The 26,713-nt window shown below is 45.1% G+C and overlaps 2 protein-coding genes and 1 long non-coding RNA gene across 3 annotated transcripts in view; all 3 read left to right on the forward strand.

Annotated features, from left to right (window-relative positions):
- Positions 1 to 26,713, forward strand: part of LOC119397552 (Down syndrome cell adhesion molecule homolog) — a 409,196-nt gene that overhangs the window by 368,309 nt on the left and 14,174 nt on the right. The window lies entirely within an intron of this gene.
- On the forward strand, positions 8,956 to 11,492 carry LOC119397550 (uncharacterized). Its single transcript, XR_007416591.1, has 3 exons — positions 8,956 to 9,143; positions 9,460 to 9,756; positions 11,375 to 11,492. It is a non-coding gene; the product is annotated as an uncharacterized LOC119397550 (long non-coding RNA).
- On the forward strand, positions 22,411 to 24,263 carry LOC119396418 (neuronal growth regulator 1-like). Its single transcript, XM_049417104.1, has 3 exons — positions 22,411 to 22,542; positions 22,618 to 22,899; positions 23,927 to 24,263. Exons 1-3 carry the CDS (start codon positions 22,485 to 22,487, stop codon positions 24,082 to 24,084), a joined length of 498 nt encoding a protein of 165 aa, XP_049273061.1. The 5' UTR covers positions 22,411 to 22,484; the 3' UTR covers positions 24,085 to 24,263.

Raw genomic sequence — 26,713 nt, forward strand, 5'->3', positions numbered from 1 at the left:
CGTTGGCAGAGCATCGGACGCGTAAGTCGGAGGTCTTGGGTTCGGTTCCCACCGACGGAAAGGGTGTTTTTCTTTCTCCATTTTACAACGCTTCAATTTACGCCATAATTACTAGACTACAGCTGAAGACAATAATTACGCCCCCCCCCCCCCCCCCCCAAGCTTTCCTTCACCTAAATGTCTGTTGAATTCATTTAGTTATCTACAAAAAAAGAACCGCTAGAAAAAAATTTCCCTTTTTGAGCTGTTATATACGGCTCAGCATGCACACTACCTTCTTTACAGGAACACGGTACCCGGAAATTTAATGGAAGCGTTTATATTCACAGTAAGTAAACGCACTGATCATGCGGTAAACGCAAGGGTGAAAAACGTCACAGAGCACACTAGTTATGTCAACGCATGTTTCTCTCTCGCTCACCCCCCCCCCCTTATTTTTTTTTTTTTTTGCAGCCGTACACTGTCGTCGACATGAACAGCACGGGAAAAGAGACTAGTAAGCTTGGTTGTTCGTTCATTTGCTAGCGAGGAAGTATCCATGATTTAAACTGTATATAATACTACTACTGCTACTACTACTACTACTACTACTACTACTACTACTACTACTACTACTACTACTACTACTACTACTAATAATAATAATAATAATAATAATAATAATAATAATAATAATAATAATAATAATTGATGGGGTTCTACGTCCCAGAGCCACGATATGACTGAGAGACGCCATAGGGGAGGGCTCCGGAAATTACGACCACCTGGGGTTCCTTGACCTGCACGTGAATCTAAGAACACGGGCCTCTAGCATTTTGCCTCGATCGAAATGCGGCCGTCACGGCTGGGATTCAAACCCGCGATCTTCGGGTTGAGATGTATAACTTCAGCAGTCAAGCACCATAGCCACTAGGCCACCGCGACGGGTCAACCTGTATGCAAGAAACCTCGCCGTTCTTGTATAACAGAAATGCGTGGTGCAACACACAACTAACATACAGCGGTAGAAAACAGGACGTCCCTAAGAGAACTGTAAGAGCAAAGTACGTGCATCAAAATGGCGTTTTGTCAATAGGTGCTATCGAAAGACAGCCCTTTATAAAGAACTCTTCAAATAGTACAAGTGATTTTTAGATCCGAAGCATCTTATGGCGGAGTTCAAACCGTGGTGGTGGTGGTGGTGTGCGGCGTGGCCACCCTTACTGCGCATGCGCGAACCCTCTCCACACACCTCCTCTCCCCTCTCCCCCTTGCCCCTCTCCCTTTCCACTTCCCCTCTGAAACGAGGGCTTGACATGCTGAAACGCTGCTTCGCATCGCGTCATGGTCCCCTTTAACGGAGATTGTGTGGTTTTTTTTATTTCGCGAGCTACATGTACTGGAAGCGATTACTATCGCCGGGGACATGTCATTGCCGCAATATTTTGAATACCACTCGTTATTAGGAGAGAAAAAATTTGTGCCTTTGCGTCCAACGACACATTGTCGGATAAAAAGCTTTTGTAGTTGAGTGAAACGGTCATGCGACCAGTTTAGGTAAAATATCGGTATATTAGCAAACTTAATTATATTCCTCTTGACTGTCATAACATTGACATGGAGTAGTCTCAGAATTTAAAAAAAATATCATTATCTCTTCTTGCCTTAAACTTTGTTAAGTGTAGACCGGAGGCAAGTACGTGCGAAGATGATACGGCATTACATTAAATTACATTAGGATAACATGGAGGACTACTTCTCTGTTCGCACCCTTCTCTCAACCAACATTATGGCGCCGCTGTAAGAAACACTAAAAAAAAACTGAAGCAAAAAAAAAAATTCGCGCAGCCACACACATAACGTAGTATTCTTTACGGATCTGTTCGCGTCACTGCAATATCTCATCTTAACATGCAAGCGATATGCATTCAAGTTAAGGATTTATTCTTTCACTCAGATGAAATAAGTTAGGTACTGAATCGATAATGAACAAGCTCGACAGTTGCCAAAGGTATTTTCTGTGTTTTGCCGAAGGCAGTAGTTGAACGCCGTATTCAGCGACACTTTCCACGATTAACCTACAGATTAACCTACAGGTTCATGTCATCAAATAATAATTGTTGGGGTTTAACGTCCCAAAACCACTATATGATTATGAGGGGCGCCGTAGTGGAGGGCTCCGGAAATTTCGACCACCTGGGGTTATTTAACGTGCACCTAAATCTATGTACACCGGCCTCAAGCGTTTTCGCCTCCATCTCAGTGATACCTTGTGTTGGATGCCTAATCTTACCTATCTCTTGTTATTAACACGCCTAATTTTAGCTATCCTTTGTTATTAACATTACATGTCTAATTTCAGCTATCTCTTGTTATTAACAGCAATCGAGCATTCCATTCATTTCAATCCCATGACTGGGTTGTCTACACTTATTTTGTTAAACAACAGACATTAGCCTGGAGGGCCAGACGCCCACGATACGTCGGGTGAACATCCCGAACTACGTGGGAATGACCGTTGTCAGCGTGCTGCTGGGCGCAGTCCTGGCAACCATGTGGGAGAGCTGCCGCGGATTCATCGAGCTATTCGTGGCCATCAGCGACGTCATGCTGAATCTCGGACGGATGATCATGTGGTATGGAGTGCAACGGACCACAGCCAGAATCCTAACAAGTAGACGAGTCGCGGTTGTTGTGCACGGAAGAAACACTGAAACGAACATTTTCAACGTAACTGCATAGCACTGTGCCGCGAAACAGGCATTAACACAGCTGCTTAAAATATCGATGACGTGAGCAATTAACATCTGATGGCTCACAGGCGAACACCACAAGGCAACATGGCATACTGCCACACTGCTGAATCCACGCTGCGTTTTGATTTGCCCTAGACGGGAGTTCAGCATGCGCACGCCATGCGTGACAGGCATTCATTCTGCCTGTCTGTACATTTAAGGAAAAGGTTCAATTATCCTTTTACGTCTATACGAACTGTGCGAGGCATCTAATGTCCTCACGTGATGAAAAAATCCGGCTGATGGAGAACAAAACAAAAACGCTCATGTCAAAAGTGGCGTCCAAAATTTTCTCATAATTTTCTATAAATCATCTTAACGAACGAAAAGCAACAACACAAGGAAGAGACATGTAAAGAGGACGGGCACTAGTCATGTTTTTGTGTTTCTTCATTGTGTAATCGTTGCTTTGCGCTTGTCAAGATGTGCAAGTTCAGTTACCACCAACTAGCCCAAATTTGTGCGTTGAACAGTCCTGTAATGCATGCGCGCCCTGTTTCCTAGGTATCTCACTTGGTAAAAATGATCGCACCTCACTGGACATCTGTCAGATAAAAAGAATCGCTAATAGCAAGTCCTAGAATTGACGTCGTAATGATTCCGACCAAAACTGTTTGAGAGTTAGCTCTCGTAGAACGAGTGATTAAAATCTTTCCCGTGTTGTATCTGTACAGGTACTTCCCCATCGGCATCTGCTTCCTGCTGACGTCGCAGACGCTGCGCTCCCAGGAGTTCGTGTCCGAGACGCGCCAGCTGGAGTCCTACTTTCTCAGCCTAGTGTTGGCGCTGGCCATTCACGGCATGCTGACGCTTCCGGCGCTGCTGATACTATTCAGTCGCACACACTACCGGAGCCTCTTCTCAAACATCGGACTCACTCTGGTCACCGCCTTCGGCACGAGCTCCAGGTTTATATGAGCACCTGCCACGCGAATTCCTTAATATATGTGAAGTTCCGGTTGCATTCACGAAGCTGGTGTTGATGCACTGTCCCCAAACAATTCGTTATGTCAATCTATAACCGACCAGTACGACGAAAACCCGTTGGTTGCAAGACCACAGTCCTTTCAGCACACGAAACACACCGAATGGCGCTCCCGGCGATAATAGAAATTCAGAAATGGACAGCGGCGTCTAACCAGTTTTTCGCTGCGGCCAATCCTTTCAGCACACGAAACACACCGAATGGCGCTCCCGGCGATAATAGAAATTCAGAAATGGACAGCGGCGTCTAACCAGTTTTTCGCTGCGGCAAATACATCACACTCTACGCATTCTGACTTTTTGACCATAAAACATGAAATACTGCACTGTCCACCAGGAGACATAATCACTACGCAAAATAAACAGTCCTACAGGCGAATCCTGTAATCAAGAGTTTCTAAAAGAGCTGCCACACCTAATAAATTTATTTAGACGTCAGAGTTTGCTATTAAGAAAATATACATACATCAAATGAATCACTGTGGAGCATTTCTGAAGGGACTAACTTAAAGGGTTGAAAATGAACAGCACGGAAGCGACAAGGACGACGGAGAGTAACTGACACGACAGACGAAGCGCTGACTTTCAACTGAAGTTTATTGCAGAAAAAACAGAAATATAAAGAGAGCAAGACGTAAAAAAAGTGCAAGAAATATAAAAAATATCCCAAAATATGAAAGGAATGCAAGCCTACAACATTATAATCCGTCGTCCTTGTCGTTTCCGCGCTGTTAGTCTTAAGCATGTACGACCAACTTGCCCAAAGATTTGCTCTTCTAACTTAAAGGGATTGGGCTGCCCTCATAGCCCAGTACAGTACAACGTTGACCCGAGACGATGTTCCTTAACAAAGACGGTTGATTAGTTCCCACTGCCCGTGTTGTGTGTTGCAGCAATATGACGCTGACCAGTACGGTGTCGTCTCTGGAAGACAAGGTGGGCCTAAACCCGGTGGTCGTGCGCCTCGTCGCGCCGCTGGGCGCCACGTTCAACAAGGACGGCACGGCCATCTACTTGGTCATCAACACCGTTTTCTTAGCACAGCGAAGCGGATACCACGTCACATTCCTCGACTTTCTCGCCACGAGGTGAGCGGAAGGATCCAAAATCGGGGGCATTAGGATTTCCACCTGCTGTTACAAACATGATTAAACTGTCGGATTTGAAGCTCTTGAGGACAGCAGCGGCTCGTTATGCCAGAAAATGACGTAAGGGCGAGAGAAAACTGGACAGACTGCGTAAATGTTACCACACCGCCGTTATGTAATGTGAGATGCTTGACGAAGCTAGCCGCTTATGGAGGAAGATGAGACAAATCTATCTAAAAATCTGGCCGCTTCCACACCGTGAAAACTGTACAAATTGCGGAGCACAGGTGAGGATTCGCCTGCCTCCGTTGACGCTTTGCTTGTGTTTGACTCGAAGATGCGGGTTCGCCCGTCTTTGTTGGCGCTCGGCTTGCGTTGAGTCTTCTGAAGCTGAGGGATTACCTCGCATTTGCTGGCGTTTCGCCTCCGCTTCTCTGTTCCGTAGATTTGCGTCTAAGTCCCGAATGCTGGCGTTCCGCTATCACTTCGCTGGCTCGGACGGACGAATTAGCCCTTCGGCGACGCTAGCCTTCACGGGCAAGCAAGCGCTGGCGTTCTAAACCGAGCAGCCTGCTTGGCCTGCTCGGCGTCCATGGCGGGAGAGCAAACCTTCATGGATGGATGGATGGATGCTATGAGCGTCCCCTTTAAAACGGGGCGGTGACATGTCTGCCACCAGGCTCGAAGAAAAAAAAAAAAAAAAAAAAAAAAAAAAAAAAAAAAAGCTTCCTTGTTTCATGTTGGCCTAATACCTTATCTACATTGATTAAATCTATGTTATTATACCAAAAAATATAAATTCACGGTCCATCTCTCTGCCTCTTAAGGCAGAATGACCTTATTTTTCCCCCATTATTTATTTTTGTTCTTTATCTCTACTTTTCTGCCACCAATACTCTAACCGTCTCTTACTTATTTCTATCGCGGACGTGTTCAGCTTTCCATTGTTGTCCCTAAAACCCAAGGCTTCATGTAGACTCGTGCCCACACGTATACCTGGGTGAATATCGCCACATTCAATCAGTACATGTTCCATCGTTTCCTTAGTTCCCCCGCAGCATGTACATTGTTCTTCTTCGTTACTAAATCTCGCTTTATAACTACGCGTTCTAAGGCAGCCCGACCTTGCTTCAAACAGTAAAGCGCTTCCCCTTGAATTATCATAAAACCTTTCCCTCCTTATTTCGTTTTTTCCTTTTCGGTAGTTACTCAGAGCCGGCTTCTTTTCCATCGCTGTCATCCATTTGTGATGCAGTGGCGCCCTCTCTTGACCTATTTTGATATGACTTGATCTACATGTAGCGACCTCCTTTGACCCGTTTTGTTATTAACTTGACCATTAGCGCCCTCTTTTGACTTATTTTTGGTACTTTGAGCGTGACGCCAAGCGGCGACATTAGGCGAGAGCTCAGGCCCCTAAATTCCTCCGCACTTAATTGCAACATTCACTGGCTCTTCACGCATTAATTTTCTAACACAGTAAAATAGCGCCAAATTCAGAACGTCCTTAAAAAGCTCTGCTCGTTCAGCGTTATTTTTTGCGTGAAATTTTCTCCGATATATATACTTACCACTAGAATGCCACTTTTCATGTGTGTCAAGAAGAGTTGCTAGAACCTAATCTATCGAATCTGCTTGAGGCGTAATTTTTATTAAACATTCTTCTAAGTTCCGCCATACGGTCGTTTAATGTGCTTGCAGGAAGCACAGAAAGACACGAGTAGACATCCAGCCAAGCTAAACACTGTGGAGCACTGCTGAAGAAAAGTGTTGCGCTGCCCCCAACACTGCATAGGCTAGGAGAGCTTCGCGTTGATCCGAGAGATGTTCATAGACAGCGTCAGTGCTTTCTTGAACTAACTGTACGTATACTCGGAAAAACATGCCTACACTGCAATCACGAGGTCCAACACTAACTCTTGCCATCGTGTTTCATTCCTAACGTTGGCAGCACTGTGACCCTGATAATGAGCAGTGCCATGGCGGCCGTTCCTGGACAGAACGAGACGTGCATCATTTTTACTACGCTGATCCTGGGCATTCCTTCGCAAAGCGTCGGCGTCCTCGTACTCAGCGACTGGGTCACGTAAATACCTTCTTCTAATGCAAACTAAAGAATTAGTATCGGTCGCAGCCAGGTTAAACAAAACATTGTGGAACCCTCGCATGCGAGCAACAATTTGTCTCGCCAGCTAACCGAGTACAAGTATGGCGTCGGATGTACAACAGATACAAGCTGTTAACTATAACTTTCTTTTTATTCAAGAGAATGCCCTTAGGCGTAACGTATTTACATGATATCACGAAAGACGCGTCACAGGTAAACAAGCAGATTGAATTCGTGCGTGAAGTCTAATAAGGATCGGTGGAATGGTTCTTGTATCCACCCTTGTAATTCTCGAGGGCGACCGGGACGGTGACCGGTTACTCTGAGGCGGCGAAGGCGTGCTTGCTCTGGGCCCGGGCACGACCGAAGCAAGTGTGTCACGTCCACTGCAGTTATAGAAGTGTCAAAAAAGAGGAACGTGGTTCCCGGAACTTCTCGCTCAAGTATAAAAGCAGAGCACAGAGATACTACAGCCATTGACAAAATATCAGATAGCGCGTGTACGCCGAGCTTCGCACTTACGCTAGCAGACGAATTCAAACACTATTCTCTGCGTCCACCACACGTGTTGCAGGTAAGCTGATATGGCAGTGAAGCGCAATAGGCAGATTTGTCTCAAGCCAGTGCCAATGGCAGCGAATACTGGTGGCAGTAACCTAAAGAAACCAGCAAACGCTTGGAACCAACAGAATGTCTTTAGTGGGTCACCCTTTAGAGCGGAGCTTCAAACTCAACACTGTGGGCCATCAAAAACCAACGGCAGTAATCTGACAAAACAAGCAAACGCATGTGCTACAATCGAATGATCGCGTACACAACTTCTTTCCCGTGCGCAGAGACCGGCTGGCGACTGTGGTGAACGTATTTGGGGACGCAGTATGCTGCTGCATCATAGACGAACGATGCAAGAATCTTCTCCCTGGGGCCAGCGGAAAGGTCACAGTACCCACCGAAGACTCTCGGCAGAAGGTGGCCGACGGTTCGCATTGAAGAGGCCGCATGCCAAGCCCGTGGATAGTCCCAATAATGGGCTGAAATGCGACGGCGAACGGGAATACGAAATGAAGCACGTTTAGCGAATCGTCCGATTTATTTTTACAATAAAAGTTATATGCACCGAATAGTTTTGTTTTTCACCGACGCTCAGATGCATATGCGCACTCGCAATTATGCTGACTGTAATTTCTACAGGTTAAATGCCAAAACTCTAGGTCTTGTCGCGCAGCAACCAACGTAAAACTGAGGCATGCCGTAGTCGGGGACTCCCACCCGGCGTGTGAATTGTACTGGTAGTCGAGCGGTTATTTGGCCTAGAATTTCGGTGAAAAGATGCAAAGTTTAAAGCGGCAATTTGGTATTAAATTGCAGTATTTAGGTCCGACAACGAGAACCGTTATGGCTATCGACCCTTTGCTAATAATTTCTATTTCACTGTAGATTTTTCGTACATAACAAACTCTTTTCAGCTGCCACCGATACGCTAAACGCTTTTTTACTAATCCTACAGATCGAGCAATTTGTCACCAATGACGCAATGTCAAAGCGAACAGCCAAGGAACCCACCTCGACTTTGCATTGACCCACGATTGCAAAGTCGAACAAGTGTAGAGAAAGCACTAAACTGTTCGCTGATTCCAGTGTTGTGATGGTCATCGAGAAAATGGATTCCATTCAGTCGCAGCTCCCATACGCCTTGACTTTGTCCAGAATTCAACAAACAAAACATAGCTGAATCATAGGATAACCCAATAGCCCCAACGGGAAAAGCAAGGATAACAAAAACAACACGCACTGTAGTTTTTAAACGTTAGTTACCAATATACGACACCCTCTTCTCGTTTCATCCATGTGTGCAACCTCGATAACGAGCCAATGCTTTCGTTATACGTAAATATAAGCCTGAATTCCTGCATCTATGACATAATACATGGAGAGATCGACGCACCGGTATCGTGTTAGTCGGCCTACGACTCCGCTTGCAGCGATTCTCCTAGTGGGAACCAGATGGCGCCGCTTCATCGGACTTCAGAAGGCGTAGTCGTATACTTGCAAACGTGAACGTATTCGAGCTCTGAACTGCAGCTAGCCGGAGAACAACGATCCCATCCCAAATGGATATCACGGCCCGAAGAAGTCAACTACGCCTTCCACGAACAGTCCTGGTGCTGCTTGTGTTCACTCACAGTACAAGTGAGTATTGTTGTGGATGCTTCGGTCGACGCGTACTCTAGGGCCTAAAGCTCTGTTAAACACTGCGAATGCGAATAGATTCTGACGCAGAATAGAAGTATCAAAGCCTGCACCAAAAACGAAATGAGCGTAATTAGTTCTGATAAACTCGTTATAGATCGCTGATGACAAAAAGAGCAACGCGCAGAGCAAGTTCAATAGCCTAGAAAGCTCCACTGCATGCGAGGCGGTGTAAACAGCGCACAGATGGAACGCTATGCAGCTAAGCTTAGTAACAAGCTTGCATACAACTTTTTTTTTTTTCGTTTTCTGACAGCCGTGCTATCCCTACGGCTACACCCGTTCACTTTTCCCGAGAAGACCGTCGTCGGAACCCAAGTGTCCGCAGCGTGCACAACAGTGGAAGCAGCTTAAAACGTACGTTTCCGGTGGTTCAAGAACGGAAGGCTGCTCACAGGATCAGAACGGGACGGTCGGATACATTTGAGGACGTTCCCCGAAGTATCTACGTTAGTCATTGGGCCGCTGGAAGAAAACGACAGTGGAAACTACACTTGCACTGGCACGGCGGGACTCAAGTCAGACTCCTACACGCAGAGCCTGCACGTTTTGGGTGAGTGAAGTTAAAGCGGGATGGCACCGCAAAAGCGCTGAAGCAAGTTTTGCCAATAATTATTGTTTCGTTAGGCGGTTCGTTTCCTTTACAAATGATTTGAAGCATTCTAGGGAGTAAAACGGTGGTAACCCACAGCATGCTCTTCTTGGGCAATTGATGTGAACACGGGATTGCAGGCCTTCGATACACGATAGTGAAGAAGGTATCTTGCAACTTATCCGAGCAAACTCGAATTGAATGTAGTCGTTTGCAATGCACATACTTGAATAACAAATCCACTACGGATGGAGCTGCTTACAGGAGGCAGCGTATTACAATATCGCTGGATGGCGCTGCTTACAGGAGGCAGCGTATTACAATATTACAATATCAAGTGAACCATAATATTGTGACTGAAGCTTATTTATAAGGCTTGAGTGTATGCTACGTGGGGTTCAGTAAAGATGCGTAAATTGCTACGGGAACCTCGGGTGCTGCGAAGGCCGGTACAAGAACCAGTAAGTCTTGTGGTATCGTGGTATTAACGTGTTCCATGGCCACAATTCGACACTCCAAGTGAAGGTTTCGAGTTATCTCTGAAATTAGGCAACCGCCTGTTTTATCCGTCTCAAGATAAAGTGCTACTGCAAAAGAAGTTTCGAGGCATGTTCTAAACTAAGCTTAAGAGTGAGTATACCACGGTCCTAAAAGTACTTTCTTTGCGCGCAGAACTCTTGAGAAAAGAAGTCAGATAGGACAGAGCGCACACTTACAACCCTTATCTGACTTGCTATCTGACTTCTTTTCTCAAACGTTCTCCGCACAAAGAAAGTACTTTTAGAATGCAGTACCAACCAGCCCAAGTAGCCACCCTGTTGCAGTATACCTTGATCCAATGCTGACATATTCGAGGCAGTGGCATTACAATAATCCGGACGCCGGTCGAGACCGTCGTCAATGTCAAAGCGTCGAACGCATTGCTGCGTATCCTGAGGACGAGTGAACTTAGACCCACAGTTTAGAAGTTTCTTGCATTACATCGAAATCATGCACAGTTTCATTTCTTTCGTTTCCTATTTTTCTTTTCTGTTGCTAGTGTCTCCTTCTATAATCTTTTATTTCATGCACGTCTATAGTTGAAAACAGCGCGAAGTAGACACGGACACGAATGGCACAATTCAGCAGTTGGCAGTCGGCGCTAGTCCTGTGTGCATTCTTGTCCGAGTCTACTTCGCGCTGTTTTTAACTATGAATACGTACCAACTGGCTCGAATTCACTCGCTTTTAAATGTCCATGCACTTGTCCCATTTTCCAGCACAGGGTAGCGAGCCGATCTATGCATTGATTTCCCTCCTGCTCATCGTCAACCACATTATCGCGATTTCGGTTGGCTGACAGTTCAACCGTACAAGTAAATCAAGCAACTGACCTTTCAGTGGTAAATGTTGAAAAGGATCATAACACGTTAGACATACTCAAATGGCAGTCTCAACACTGCTGACTGTTCGACTGTCGCCTACCTTTATAAACATACGCCTGTATAATTCGAATATTTACGTGTCCGGTACTAAAAATATACAGTTTTGGAATCAAGCCTATTCTGTAACGAGGGAAATGTCTTTGGTGCGCCTGCAGTTCCACCTAAATGGATCCACGAGCCCAGCGACGTCGACGTCAGAGAAGGCGACAACGTCACGGTCACGTGCAGTGCCTCGGGCCGGCCAGCTCCTTCGGTGAAGTGGAAACGCAAGGGTACTTGAGTTCGAAACAATATAAAGACCATATGCAAGAAACAAAAGGGCACACGGCTGTGTGACCTTTATTACTCGACACGTTTCACTTACCGGATTATAAGACTTGACTTGATTATAAGACTCTTGTGTCCGTATATAAGAGTAGTTAGAAAATCCGACACGTAGTTGAAGTTATGGCTAAACAGCAACCGTTCCTTTAGAGCTGTCGGTGTTCTCAAAGCTGTCACACTTCTACAAATGCATGCAATAAAAGGGGCGGACGCCACAAGTACAAAAGAAAGCGCTGCGCTTGCCAGTGGTTCATATTAACGAAAACTAGAACCACTGTGTATTTCTGCCTGCATCTTCCTTTACAGTTTTTTTTTATAAATTACTAAGACAAGCTCTCAAAACTGTGAATGTTTGTTTTGATGATTAAGTATATTTCTTTTTTTTTTTTTTTAAGAGCGCCGCCTCACAATTAGACCAATGAAAAACGCGCCAGTTTGCGCCACAGCCGTATACCTTAAGAAGCTAGCCAAGTATGTGTGTCTGCTAATCTCATTTTCCATCACATCCCTCCTATGTGTCATTTAGGAGACAAAGGAGGACAAGACAATTCCAACACCTCTCACGGCGGAACGTTGAAGATCTCAAGAACAACCAAGCTGGCCAGCGGAGTCTACATCTGCACTGCAGACAACGGCCTACCACGAGTTCTGGAACGCGAAATACGCATCACCGTTTTCGGTAAGCAGTCAAGCAAACACAATCTTGCACAAAACAATCAGGTCAACAATTCAAAAATGCATGTCACTGTGCAACACACAAGAAATAGTACCAATAAAGTCCTTGCGGTTGTCTGTGTATGTACAGTAACAAACCAGTGTTCGGATTACAATAAAAAAGCAAAATGCTTCCCTTAATCATTAGCTGTAATAAGCAGAGTCAGCGTACGTAGTCGAGGACGTATACGAGCGCAACTGTCATTTAAATGTAAAAGGCAGATACAAGAGCAATAGACCAGAGTACGCCTAGACTCTGTTCTAATCGTTTGACGTGCACCATTAAGAAGCTGGAAGGCACGCGTTATTTTCTTGCGGGGTGCGACCCATGTGCACCCTAGACAAACACTTGTTTTCATCTTACGCAACAAATTACCCGCGCAACCTTTACGAGGCAGTACCACAGATGGCGCCAGCAGTCCTTGCCGAGTCTTCCAGTGTCTGCCTTCGCTGTGCGATTACACGCACGCCTATTTGATCCGCATTACCACACCATAACAAACGGACGATGCTCTGCTTCGTGGTCGCTATAACGCTGACCTTCCTACGAGGAACAAGCCCTGCTAGTGGCCAACAAACTTCAGGTGAGCTAACGGAGGTACAGGGACGTTCAACGAGTCTTAAGTTCTGACGTTTGCCCCCGATTACACACGCAGGGCGCTCAAAAGGCACGTTTCGCCTCCAGCCATTCTCTTTTCCGAGCGATCCCACCGAAGGTAACAAGGTCACCGTCATATGTGCTTTGGTCACCGGAGGCATAACCTCGGGAGTTGAGTTCTCTTGGTACAAAGACGGGAAGGCGTTGGCGCTCGACGACCGAGTCAAGATTCGCTCATTTCCGGATATGTCGACGTTGGTGGTGGATTCTCTGAAGCAAGATGATTCGGGAAACTATACCTGCATGGGAAGACTCGGGGGCCGCAAGGACTCGCACACGGAACAACTAAGAGTTCTTGGTGAGTGATGAAACTCTGCTACATATAAGTATCGTTTTAGTGGTAATGCCGCGCGTTTATAGCACCAAGAAATGCATTCGAACATGCCTGTTACTGGCGCTCCACTAGGCCAGCTGCGAAATGCATACTCTTGTTCTGTCAGACATTGCATTCTACATCGATTGTAATTGCGACGTAAAAAAAAAAACGACATTCACTAAATGTTAAGTGACTACACATGGACTTTAGGCTGTGCTATTTAGGGAAATTGCGTAATGCCGCGCGTTTATAGCACCAAGAAATGCATTCGAACATGCCTGTTACTGGCGCTCCACTAGGCCAGCTGTGAAATGCATACTCTTGTTCTGTCAGACATTGCATTCTACATCGATTGTAATTGCGACGTAAAAAAAACAACATTCACTAAATGTTAAGTGACTACACATGGACTTTAGGCTGTGCTATTTAGGGAAATTGCTGGTGGTAATTTGACCTTAACTAAGATAACCAGTCACTAAACGCTGACTCTCCTATTTCTTTTTAATGTTGTGATATACGTACCTGAAAAGTAAGCTTATCAGTGCTCAAAGTACTCAAGTAAGTACACTGACCTTACTTAAATACTTTACTCAGGGCTAAAATTGAATTCGAGCATCGAGAGAAGTATGATTATCCTGCGGATACTCTAGCTAAGCATATTTATTTATTGATGGTGAACAACTCTAGGGCAGCTTTTCATTGGAAGATTTAAGATAAAGCTCTGCTTAGTACCGCTTGGCAAGAAAAATAAGAACATGTAAAAGAAGTCCACAACTTTGTTCTAAAAGCTTGGAATACGACAGACGTCACACAGAAGCGAGTACCTCGGCACAAAGATGCCTGCTGTGATGGTGCCGTATGTTTTCAGACGATTAAACGTGCAGGACACGAGTTGTACTGAAGTGCGTCACATAAGACGACTTTTCTTCTTAAACGAGAATTGGCTAACAAACTCGCAAGAATAAATTTCAAATTTCTGGGAGATGGGAGAATACGGGTAGCATGCGTACGACAGTCATTTGTTACCACCGCAATTCGAATTACGCCTTCGACATTAAAAAGAAAACAAATAACAAGAAAACAAATAACAAGAAAGACTGAAAACGTGTAGTAGAAGCTCTTTCTAACCATGACCGTAAAGAGGTTTCACTGAATCGGCACTGCCATAGCAATTTGGATTCAGAAACGTTCAAGACTATGAACTGAAAAGTACCCAGTCGCCGCTGTACGTCTGATCAACGTTTGCTGTATACTCTGAGAAAAAGATCAAGTACACGATTCATTTGTAGAAAGTGACGTTGATGAACTTATTGCGCCGCGAATACTTACGATTCGGATGACTGATATTTCCTTCCGTGCAAACAGAATATGACGCTGAAATTAAAATTGCGTGACATGCAATGTCACTGAAAAGTCAATAATTGTCCGAGAAATTCCTATTCACCATTTTATTAGTGCAATACAACCGCTGTGTGCATTTCAGTTCCAGTGAAATGGCTGCGAGAACCCCACGACGTTGCAGTGAAGGAGAGTGAGAATACGACGCTTCGCTGCGAAGCAACAGGCATACCGAAACCAAGCATCAAGTGGGAGAAAGAAGGTGAAAACATGTGCCCTTCCCGCATCATCTTCTAAAACATATGAATCAGAAGCAAAAGACTCTTAGGAGAAAGTACTTCCGCCATATAATTGCTCTTGGTCTTTGAAGGTTACGCTCTTAATCTATGGGAGCTATTTAGAAAATATTTCAAGCACCGAAAGCCAGAATTCGCACTTATCGGCAGTGTTTTTTTCAATACTTGAAACTAAAGCCCTGTTCGTGCAAACCAACTTTGAGCCTTCGAAAATGATATTCTTTTCGCAATGTTTTATCTTTTCCATTTGTGGAACCGCGCGAAATAAGATTTTGCAAACCGCACCTCTTTTTTCTTGAGGAGTACTTTTCTTGCCTACATCATAGTACGGTAGTGAATGGGTTATCTGACAAACGCTCAGTGCTATGACTATAGGGACAACGAAATCATTGTTTACTACTTTGTGTCTCTATCATACCTTTGTCTGTTTGATTTTCAGGTGTATCGCTGAGCGCATCGGGCGCGAAGCTCGAGCTCTCCAAAGCATCTAAAGGCGACTCGGGCCTCTACAGATGCACGGCGGACAACGGACTGAGGGAGCCACTCGCCAAAGAAGTTCGCGTCACAGTTTATGGTACGATCAAAACGGAACAAACGGCAAGGATTCGACAAACAGACCTACGATTCCTACCTACGCTACCGCCTCATATTCGAAATTCGCGAAATTCCCACCGTATGATCGTACGACTACGGCCTCCTTCCGGCGCTACATCACAGATGGCGACTCTTGTGACACGGCTCGGTTCACTTTGGCAGACATGTTTTTTTCGCTCCATACAGAACGCCTAGGCACAGGTCGTACAGCTGTGTGAGAAGCCCCTAATGATAGTTTCAACACAACCATGAGCGTGCACAACGTGTTTTTGCCGAATATCCTCGCTGCTCTGGCTTGCATCGTCCACTGTGGAACAGTCGGTAAGTGTTACAAGCTCATTTGGATTGTTTCGGTGCATGTAGCCACACTAAAATCAGTTTTTGTATACCTAAACATCTCTAGCGTCACCGAGGAACAATCTACCAAGGAGTTTCGCGCATTTGATACTGATACCGAGAGCTTCTCACTTTCTGCATGGTTAGTCTTCATATTAACTAATGTGCACACACTAACCGTGGCTTTAACGCCAGTCGTGAACCTCCACCTCAACGTAAACTATCTCACTCTAAGAATATGTTATGATCAAGCGCGCTAGTAATGATGAGTTTCTGCGCACTGATCAGGAGCGGCGTGACAACAGGCGCTCTTCGATACAGTACAAAGGTTAGCAAATACAAACATAAAACATTAAATTAAAACAATGTTCGCAGCTGCAGTGGACGTTGATGTATAAAAAGCACAGTCCCTCAAACTGGTCAGTAAACATCGCCATCATTTTCACCTTGTAGCATTAGATAACTGCAATCTATAACTGCTACCGTTAGTTTATTATATAATACGAATATTTCACCAGCAGGTGACGAAAGTAAAAGTTAACCAAAACGCAGTCGGTTATACTTGAATGTAAGGGAGTAAGGAACGACCGTGGCACAGCGCGAAAGAGACTTATATTGTCGTGTTTCTGTTGCTGTTCTCCAAGCGCTCTTGTGTTGCGTTGTTGTAGCCCCGAATAAAAACATTTATCACTTTCAGAGTTCAAACTACAGCCATTCCGCTTTCCCTCGGATGCTGTAGAAGGAAAGATTGTCACTGTGACATGCACAACGACCGCAGCCATATCCGGCGTCCAGTACAAATGGTTCAAGGGTAATCAACAGATATCTGAGGGCAGCAAAATAAGGCTCAGAAGCTATCCCGAACTCTCGGCGCTTATAATTGGCCCTTTGGAGGAGAGTGACAGCGGTAACTACACTTGCCGTGGAGTTTACAACGGCAAGAGAGATTCCTTTTCCGATGCTCTTTATGTCCTGGGTAAGATGCCACCTTATGGCCATAACAAGACGCGACATAGAGAAGACGAGTGACGAAAGGCTTGTTATTACAGTTCCTCCTAAGTGGATCGAGGTGCCTGAAGATACGATTAGAGTAATGGAAGGAGCAAATGTGACGATTCCTTGTCGAGCGAAAGGGAAGCCCGAGCCAACTGTGACAGTTGCAAAAGAAGGTAAGAATACTGAAGTATTATAAGCAAATCTGTACCTAAAACACTTGTCCTTGCCTTTTCCTTGAGTCTGCGTATCGGGTGCTTTTCTGAAATGTCACACACGTACCGATTAAAAATTTTCATTACGCCAGATATTACAGCAGGTGCAGCAACTCCTTCAAACAAAATATTAGGAAGCCACGTTATCCTTCATATAGATGCTCGTAGCCTGAAAACATATTGAAGTTTCCAAGACAATCAGAATGGAATAGAACATTCTAGGTTCTCAAAACGAGGACACGTAAAAATGAGTTGGACTAGCGCCGTAGATTCTATGATTTAGCAAGTTACTGATAGGTCACGGAGTTGTATGTCTTTTATCCTTTGTGTAATCGGTTGTACGCTCACTACGTCTTACTGTAGCTAATTGTAGGTCTAGAATGACAAAAACCCCTTAGAGAAATTGCTTAGAGATGTGACAAAAGCGTACTTGTGCACATTGGTAGCCATGTACGTAAATAAAAATTCACCCTCCTCCCCCATCCCTTCCCGCCGTCCTTCCACTTTTCATTATCTTCATGCAGGCAAAGATCCCGTCACATCATCTAGCACACTTCAGATAAACAAGTCAACAAGACAGCATTCTGGCCTCTACATATGCAAGGCCGTGAACGCGCTAAACCAGCCACTTATAAAGCAGTTTCGGGTGATGGTGTACGGTAAGCGCCCTACCCACTACCTGCTGTAACGTATTTTCACCATATGACGACTAACGGCTGTTAAACCAGGTGATTTCGAAGATCGGACATCAGGCGTTTTCGGATATCCCGCGAGCGTTTAAGGGAGCACTGTTCGTGTCTGTTCCGGCTAAGAGATGGCGCCAGAATGTTTGATTACACCGTTCTGTACTAGCGCTGTTTCCGCCTAACGAAAGGCACATCAACACGGCCTGAACACAACGGACGGACAATGCACGTTTGCCTACTACGGCTGGCTGTTGTTTATTTCGGTATTGCTTTCATGGCCCTGCAAGTCTCGTCCCGGCAACATCACAGTTCTAGGGATCATCAAGGTAAGTTCTGGACTCGATACGAGTGCCAGCGTTATGCCTGGCTTCTCCACATTATATTGCCGTGTGCAACCCCATAATGGTCCGACCAACTTGCAACTGAAAGATTTCTCCAACGGTTTATTTTCCCCCGCAGGCTCTTTGCGGTTACAACCATTCTCTTTTCCCAGCAAAGTTGTCGTCGGAAATACTGTTACCGTTATATGCACCACGATCAGCAGCACGGCCAATGTCAACTTCCGGTGGCTAAAAGACGGGAAGGAACTGGCCAAGAGCTCCAAGGTGAAGATCGTGCACCACTCCTTGTTCAGCACGCTCGTAGTTGGCCCAACTACGGCAGAGGACAGTGGAAACTATACCTGTGTTGGGAACATGGGCCAGGAGGTGGACAGCCACTCGCAGAAGCTCAGTATACTAGGTACGCGACTGCACCTTTTCCCAGGCTTTCACTTTTGTCACATCTTATTTGATTGTATCAATCTCCGTGAAAGCGTCGTAACAAGCATGAAGTAAAAGTAAGCAGCGAAAATACTGGTGGAAAAAAAACCAATGAACCGAGTCCATAAACTGAGCACCTCTGCCTTTGCTCTGAGCTTTCTCTGAGCCATTTCATTAAGCGTATTTTCTTTATTTAAGTTTATCACTGCCCACGGCTGCTGTGTATGTCAGGTTCTGCACTCACCTTGAAATTGTGAGAACAAACGTGACCATTTATCATTTTCAAGCTGTTGCAGGCTAAGATTTGGTATTGAGGCGACCGTTACATGTGATAGGTGAGTAGCAGTAACTTGAGCAATGCGTTAGTACTTACCTATTTTCATGCCACGAAGCAAGCCATCTCTACGAACAAGTACCGCTTTCGTTATCAGTATATGAAAATGCTAATGGCTACCAGGAAGGACTAGTGAAAGAGCAGCATTTTTACTACGCAGCGCCACCACATTGGGTCGTCGAGCCTACAGACATAAGACTCCATCTAGGCGGCAACGCGACTGTTGCCTGTGAAGCTTCTGGCAATCCCGCACCTTCTGTGAAATGGAAGTTCGTCCGAAAAACCAGTTGAGTAGCAAAACGTTCATTACCTTTTGATCCGGCCGATCGCCAAAATGCGATCTATGCGAATATGACGTGATATCACTATACATATCTGTCAATGAGATTAGTTGAAAGTACGTTTCGTAAGCAATTTAGTTTCGAAGGATTGACAGAAAATGTAGCGCAGCTAAATAAATGAATTAAATAGAACGCAGACTTGCCCAGTACCTCTATTATTGAGAGTACATTCCGCTGACGATGTCTCGTGGAGACTTATGAAGATATAAGTTCCGAGTGTGAAAGAAAACACAAGTGTTTAACGAGAAGAGAAAACAGCAAGGCTTTCTACCTGCACGTCAATTTTCGGTACAGACGTAGCTGATTGCTGTCTTTAATGCACGCGATAAAACCGTCCGGACATTCTAAGTGAGACTAAGCTCCCTCGTTCATTCATTCGCAGGTGATTTCAAGGAAACCAAGTCACTTCGAAAAAATGAACTCCACATAAGAAATGCCTCAAAAGCAGACGCAGGGTCCTACGAGTGCACCGCAGACAACGAAGTTCCGGACGCGCTCGCTAAAACAATCCTTATATCAATTTACGGTGAGATAATCTCAAACGGGTCTAATTCGCTATAAAGGGTTTTCGTCTATCTTAGAGTAATCAAAGTGCGCCTTCGCTACAGCGGTTCCTGCGGGTGCGGTTAATCCGAAGTTGTCACACCCATGTCTATAGCGCAGAGAAAGATACCGTTTCGGTAATACAGCGCAGTGTAACCGCGCACTGCAATACGCACGTCCTAATATAGTATCCACCTTCTTGTCAATAACGTTGACAGTATAGCAGTTATCTTAAGTGTCATTAAACTGGTCCAACATATACGACAGTTATTTTGAGTAGAAAGCGGTATTTGAGTCGTACGTATTTCGAGCCTCGTACGCGACAGGCACTGCTACTTGGCCAAAACGACCATCGAGGGCGCCACAGACCCTTAGTACGATCCAAAAGCGACGACAAGCCCGAGGCTGTACGACACACGTAGGTTCCCCTTTCTGTTGTTGACACTCGAGTCTTCCAGTGTGCTTCGTGTGACTGCGTTTAGGCCAGTTTTTGAACAATTACTCTACAGCCATGAAGACTTCGAAGAGAAGTGTCGGAAACAGCAAGGAGCACTGTGGGACAGATGTGAAACCTCTGTCGACAATAGTACTTCTACTATGTTTCGGTAAGGGACGCTACACTATCTGATTTCTCGTGCAAAGTCCGCTTCTAACCATTCCCTAACCGTCAAGATACATGGTTGTTAAGACATACTCGTGTGATGTACTGTAAGCACGTACTTTTGCTCTTTCAGGTTTCGCTCTCGCCGTCAAAGTTCAACCCTTCTCCTTTCCTCCCAACCTCGTCGAAGGATCGAGGGTTAGTGCGACGTGTTCTCTACTAAGAGTCTCCGAAGGAACTCGATTCGTGTGGTCGAGAAACGGAAAGGCATTAAGCGCAGACTCAGGGGGTCGAATCAAAACGAGGACTGATACGGACTTTTCCATGATCACGATTGACCCGGCACGTCAAGAAGATAGCGGGAACTACAGCTGCACCGCTATGTCAAAAGGGAAGTCTGACACGCACTCAGCGAACCTCGTAATATACGGTAAGCATGACATCGATCCCTCACACCGAAGCTATGATAATACCAGGACTTTGTGTTGAAAAAATCAGTCTTATGCGTTGACGTGCTATTCATATACAACGAATTATTTGACAACTATGAAAAATCAAGCAGCAAGAAAGAAGGTAAAACGCAATAGGGTATTCCCCTTCGTGAAGCGGTAAGCCCACGCACCGGTTACTATCGAAAATTGACAGATCTAAGCATTTACGAAACGGTAAAGAACTGCAGTTTTAGCGCACCCAACAGAATAGATGCCACGTGACTTCTGGTATAAATATTCGTATGACGCAGTAGACGTTATGATCAGTCAACATTAATTTGCTTGCTGTAAAAAGCTTTGTTGCTCCTTGTTGTCAAGACAAATGTGAAAAGCATATCACATACTAACGCTGCATTTTACTTCTCCAGCTGCTCCAAAATGGACAAAGCGACCAACCGACGTGATGATTACCGAAGGAAACAATGTATCTGTCCTGTGTTCGGCGTTGGGAAACCCCGTGCCTGATGTGGTTCTGCGAAAAACTGGAGGTAAGGGGCTTCAATCGTGCAAGTACGCACGCCTTTCACCATTTAAGATACAGCTGGGGCGCATGCAATGTCATCCTCTACATCAGGGGTCGGCGACCTGCGGCCCACGTGGCAGTGTTATGCGGCCCCCGGCACGACGTCATAACCCCGCCCCCCTCCCCTTGTCACTTCGTATCTGAAGGCCGACATGGCAGTTTTGACCTCAAATTGTGTTTTTGCTTGTAACATGTGTTGGTAATTGGCAACCTAGTGATATGCGTGCTGAAAATAAACATGATTTCTATTCCAGTTTTTCACATTATTATCAGTTAGAATTCGCCGAATTTTTTTTCTCTTTGCCTCCAAAGACCCTCCATCCCTCTCCCCGACTGGCGGTGCGGCCTCCGCCGAATCGGCTTCATACAACTCGGCCCTCCGCCTCAAAATGTTGCCGACCCCTATTCTACATTATAAGCAATTCCGTATTTTAGATCCGCGAGTTCTCTCTTTAAAGAGATTTGGTATGTCCGTCACACTAATATACGACACGAGATCGGCGGCCCCATATGTTTCAGAGAAAAGCTACACTTATGGTACTCTTTAATTGCTTGTAAGCAAAGCGCGAGGGCTCTCTGACTGAGCTTCCTTAACAGAATAAGGTGTCATTATGTAAAATTACTGCGCACTCATCAGTATATTTTCGCGAGGTCACAAACCACACAAGCAAACCATTACCTCTGCAGTGGGTTTCGAAACCAGAAATACGCGTCAAACTCGATGATACACTACGCATTTCGCAATAAGAGGAGCGGATGACGACGTCGTGGTGATACCTTGTCCCCTCTCCGACTACCACTTCTTCGCAGGCAGTGAACAAGCAAAGGCAGAAGGAAAAGGAAAGGCGACAATGAAGATAACAAAGGCCACGAAAATGGACGACGGAACGTACTCCTGCACAGCTTCAAACGGTTTTGGCGCCGACATAAACGACGAATTTTCCGTTAAAGTATACGGTAAGAAAAGCACTGAAACAAGAGGAAAGGGAAATATTCTGGTGGCGTGGAACACTTCAAACGATTTCTAAAAGCTCAAGAACAGTTCTGTGTTTATCGCTAAATTCATGCGCGTGCACAACAATGAAAATCACTAGCATATCCGCACGCTTTGGTCGCCTTGAGACAGAGGGCGCTACGCATCTGCCATCGTACGTTTGACCGAGGATAACATTACGCTCGCGTGAAACTCGGAAATTTAACGATGCAGCTCCTACTCGCAGCGATAACGATGTTCATCATCCTTGGTTCGTCTTCTACTGGTGAGTAGTCCTAGCAATCCTATTTCGCAATTATATTATGCTCTGATGAATCACAAGTCCTCTCATTGCTTACAGAAAAAATCGACGTGGTGCCATTTTACATTAGGGACAAGGTAATGCTCGGAGACACGGTTAAAATTGTCTGCTACACAAGCACAGTGCAAGCGCCTTTGTCGTTCAAGTGGATAAAAGACGGCAAAACTCTGGCCGCTAGAGAAAACGTCCACATCAAAACGCAAGCCGACCTTTCAACGATAATCCTTGGACCCGTAGAGCTGTCGCACGCAGGAAACTACACCTGTCAAGTGCTCTCACCATCGTCCAGTGGATCCTACACAGCTCCTCTCGTGATATATGGTAAGGCAGTGACTGCATGAAGAACTCTTATTTTAATGTGCGAAAAAACTATTTTGCTATGCTTTACGGTACGCACTACGTATTTTGTGCACCGCCTTGCAACGTCATTTTACAGCATCCTAACCACTACTGCTTTTGCGCTATAAAAAACAAGATAGCTACACTGTTAATCAGGTTCTGCTTAAATGCTGGCTATATCCAGGAAACCAGACGAAAAGTGTCCGGTTTCATGGCCATATCTAACTTTTATCGGGAAGTGATTAAGAGTGCAGTTAACGAACAACAAAAGTACTCGCTTCAGACGAATCCCAGCATAGTGTGAGGACTGATTTCAACGCCCAACCAACTCGCCTATGAAGCTGCGTTAGCAGTATTTTAGCACGATGTCAAAGTATGAATTTGGATAAACGTTGTCCAGCGCGGTATATTTCTAGTACGATGAGGTCTTTCAAGCAACATCATTGTGTCTGTACATACGTCCCTTTTTTGTGAGCCACCATTCAGAAATTAAACGCACACGTTGGAATTCAGACGTTAACAAAAATAAATCAGGCATTCGGGTGACGAATTGCTTATTCAAAATACTGTGCTATTTCCTAGTTCCCCTCCTAATAAGGCAGGCTGATTACCTGAAGTACACTTGAGTGATTCCTCTACTTGTGTTTAAATAATGAAGTTCATATTTAAATCCTCACTAATAGTACACTGCTTTGGAACATTTTGTGACGTACATAACAGCTTCTTCATCCGACGTATAGACAGCATCTGACGTCCTGCGTTGTTATCGTACGCATCAATCGCGCACGCTTTGTAGAAGCTGTCAGCGTGATTGTGCCATGTATCAAAGCGCTGACATTCGTCGATGTTAAAAAGCACGATACATTTAAGAGGGCTACCTTTATGCTGATTATGTTCTTAGCATTAGTCTGATCAACTCACACAACGATTTCATGCAGATCTGTGTGAGCCAGCCAAGTCTGATCAATTTATACCACAAATGATATGAAATCCTGGTTCTTTTTCGCAGCGCCGCCTAGCTGGCTCGAAGAACCAAGCGACAAGCGAGTTGCAAAAGGTTCAAACCTAACAATTTCTTGCCTCGCGTCTGGACAACCACCACCAAAAACGACGTGGAAGCATATAAGTGGTAACGTGCCTTCTTCTACTTTACCGTGCTGGATATGAGACGATCGCTGCACGCAGACTCGGTCGGTGAGCGAGAAACTCACGCGACCTTTTTTCTGTGACAGGGTCAAGAATGAGTTCGCTCAGAACATCGTCTGACGGAAGGTTGCATCTCGCAAACATCCAGAAAGAAGACCAGGGCAGCTACTCTTGCACTGCAAGCAACGAAGTTGGGAGCCCACTGGAGAAAACCATAACCATATCTGTTACCGGTAACACGCCTACAGAAACGCTAAAGTCATACATACATTGTATATTTGTGCTTTGTAATCACTATATATAGTAATGAACTGATGAAAAAGCGACAAAGACTTAGCATAATAACCTAGATGCTACTCTGGTGATATGGTTCGAAATCAAAGCTATGTCAATAATTGAACGGCTTGGGTGCGATAATAATATCTTTGCATACTCAAAGTATCGTCATATCTATGCAGCTATAGAAAATAGTTCTTCTCGTACCGTACAGCATATGCACGTGAAAATTGTCATCGTTATCAATGAAATAGAAAGAACACAATTTTTCTGGATACATCCGCTAACTGATAGTTCTGCCAACTATCGCAGTTTATTAAACGTAATGATGAAACGAAAGCGGCCTTAAATCTGTAATATCCCTGTAATAAGACGAAAAAGAACACAGGACGAAAAGTAACAACACGGACACAGCGCTATGAAGCAATTAAGATGTCGTTCCTTTCAGTGCGGTGTTCTTTCGTGCACTAACTTAGTTAATATGGGTTGCCAGCATTACAAGTAAATTTTCTTGGATCTGCCTTACGATATTCCACCGTCGACGCCAGTATGTGATCGCTCCGTTTCATCAGGCGCCTATCTTTGTTGATACACTGCTACGGATTTCCCCCTTCTGAAACAGTTTTGCGCTTGGCGCGGCCTCTAGCAAAACGCGAAGGTTTACTTCATTCAGAAATGCCGTTTTTTCAACATGCTGCCAACAGGGAGTGGAAAACTTATTTTCTGCCGTGCTAAGGTGACATTGCTTCGATCAACATTATCAGTTCACAACGAAATAGCCAATGACCTTTCTTCAGCGCCCGAACGTTATTTCCGTCTACCAGCGCCGCGTTTCACTGTAAGTTCCGATAATATGAGTAGAAACGCCAGCTCTAGACACTAGCGACGTTTCAAACATCACTCGATAGATGGCAGTGAGACCGTATTGCGCGAAAGAGCGTCGACGAATAACCACAACGCGCACAGCTCAGCTGCCTTCTCTAAACTGAACCCACATTTACGATGCGTTTGGAAATTTTCGTCGCGTTTCTCGTCCACACGTTTTTCCCAGAAGTCCTGTCAGCAGGTAAGCATCTTTCCATGTTTATTTCGATCAAGGTCACTGAAGTCCCAGTACCAGTGCAACAATTTCAATACAACGCACATTCGTTGATATTGTTTATATTCCAGAGCCTCCAGAAATTCAGCCTATGGTCTTTCCGAAAAACCTAAAGGAAGGGTCCAAGTTCCGGGCCCTCTGCTCCGTCACTGGAGTGCCACCTTTCACCTTCAAATGGCGCAAGAATAACCAGAACCTGCCCGAAGACGCCACGGTGTTAACAGAGAACGCGCAGGACTACAGCAGTCTCGTGATCAAAAAGCTACGCAAGAGTCATGCGGGAAACTACACGTGCACGGCTGCGAACAGAGGCGGAGCTACGAGGTACACGGCGGAACTGATAGTGAACGGTAGGTACAGCTTCGTTACGCGGAATGTTGCTTGCGCATGTGTCTGCATCACAAAACCTGGGAGGCTTATTAACGTCAGCGGCAACAGAAAGCGATGAAGGCGAAAGTACTTTCTGACGTTTCGATGTGTGCTTATGTTTCTGCTGAGAGTAAAAAAAAAAGTAATAAATCCACAGAAGGAAGGTCATAGAATTGATGTACGGCGCTATTTATTTTCATCGTTAAGTCGCTTTATTTTGATCAGAGAGAAGCGACACGAGTAATACATCCTAAATGTTAAATGTATGTCCTACATATCAGATAAATAGTCACCAGATATTTCTACAGGCTTTTTTTTTTAAAGTCATTTCTAGAAAAGAAAAAGGAAACCGTCAGGGGCAGCTGAAAGCCTCTATGCCTCAAGCTTCAATAACTAACAATATGGTTTCTATAGGTATACGGCTGCTGCATAGCAGGTGCATATAATTGCCATTTCCACTACTTAAAGGAACGTCATTTAAGTTCCGGATAAAAAACTTTGCTTTATAGAACCAAACCAGAAACTGAAGTACGGAGCGTAGCGACCTCAAGAAATCGAGTCATAAATTGTCGAGTGGTTTCAACCGTTTACTACAGTAACACGACGCGCACATAGCTTTATGGTAACAGGCACATTAAACTACGCCGCTGCTTTGTCTAAACACTTCAACAGCCAACCGGAGAGCTTGTCTGGCATGAGATGTTTTTCCTTATTTATAATTATTTTCACACGCGTGAAGCCCCACCAGCATGGACTGTCGAGCCAACCAGCGGTGTTGTTCTGCTGGGAAGCAAACTGGAAATCCCATGCCAGAGCCACGGCTACCCAGAGCCAACGGTGACATGGACCAAACGTAAGTTCGTGGATATTTTGCAATGAGATTTTCGACCCCTTTGCGACACTATT

This window comes from Rhipicephalus sanguineus, chromosome 6 (assembly GCF_013339695.2).
Source record: "Rhipicephalus sanguineus isolate Rsan-2018 chromosome 6, BIME_Rsan_1.4, whole genome shotgun sequence".
Lineage (NCBI taxonomy): Eukaryota > Metazoa > Arthropoda > Arachnida > Ixodida > Ixodidae > Rhipicephalus > Rhipicephalus sanguineus.

Excerpts from the sequence above, each read along its gene's own strand:
- LOC119396418 (XM_049417104.1), top strand. The coding sequence starts at position 22,485 with ATGCAGCTCCTACTCGCAGCGATAACGATGTTCATCATCCTTGGTTCG. Across the intron at positions 22,543-22,617 it reads CCTTGGTTCGTCTTCTACTG|AAAAAATCGACGTGGTGCCA; the intron begins GTGAGTAGTCCT and ends CATTGCTTACAG. Across the intron at positions 22,900-23,926 it reads AGCTCCTCTCGTGATATATG|CGCCGCCTAGCTGGCTCGAA; the intron begins GTAAGGCAGTGA and ends TCTTTTTCGCAG.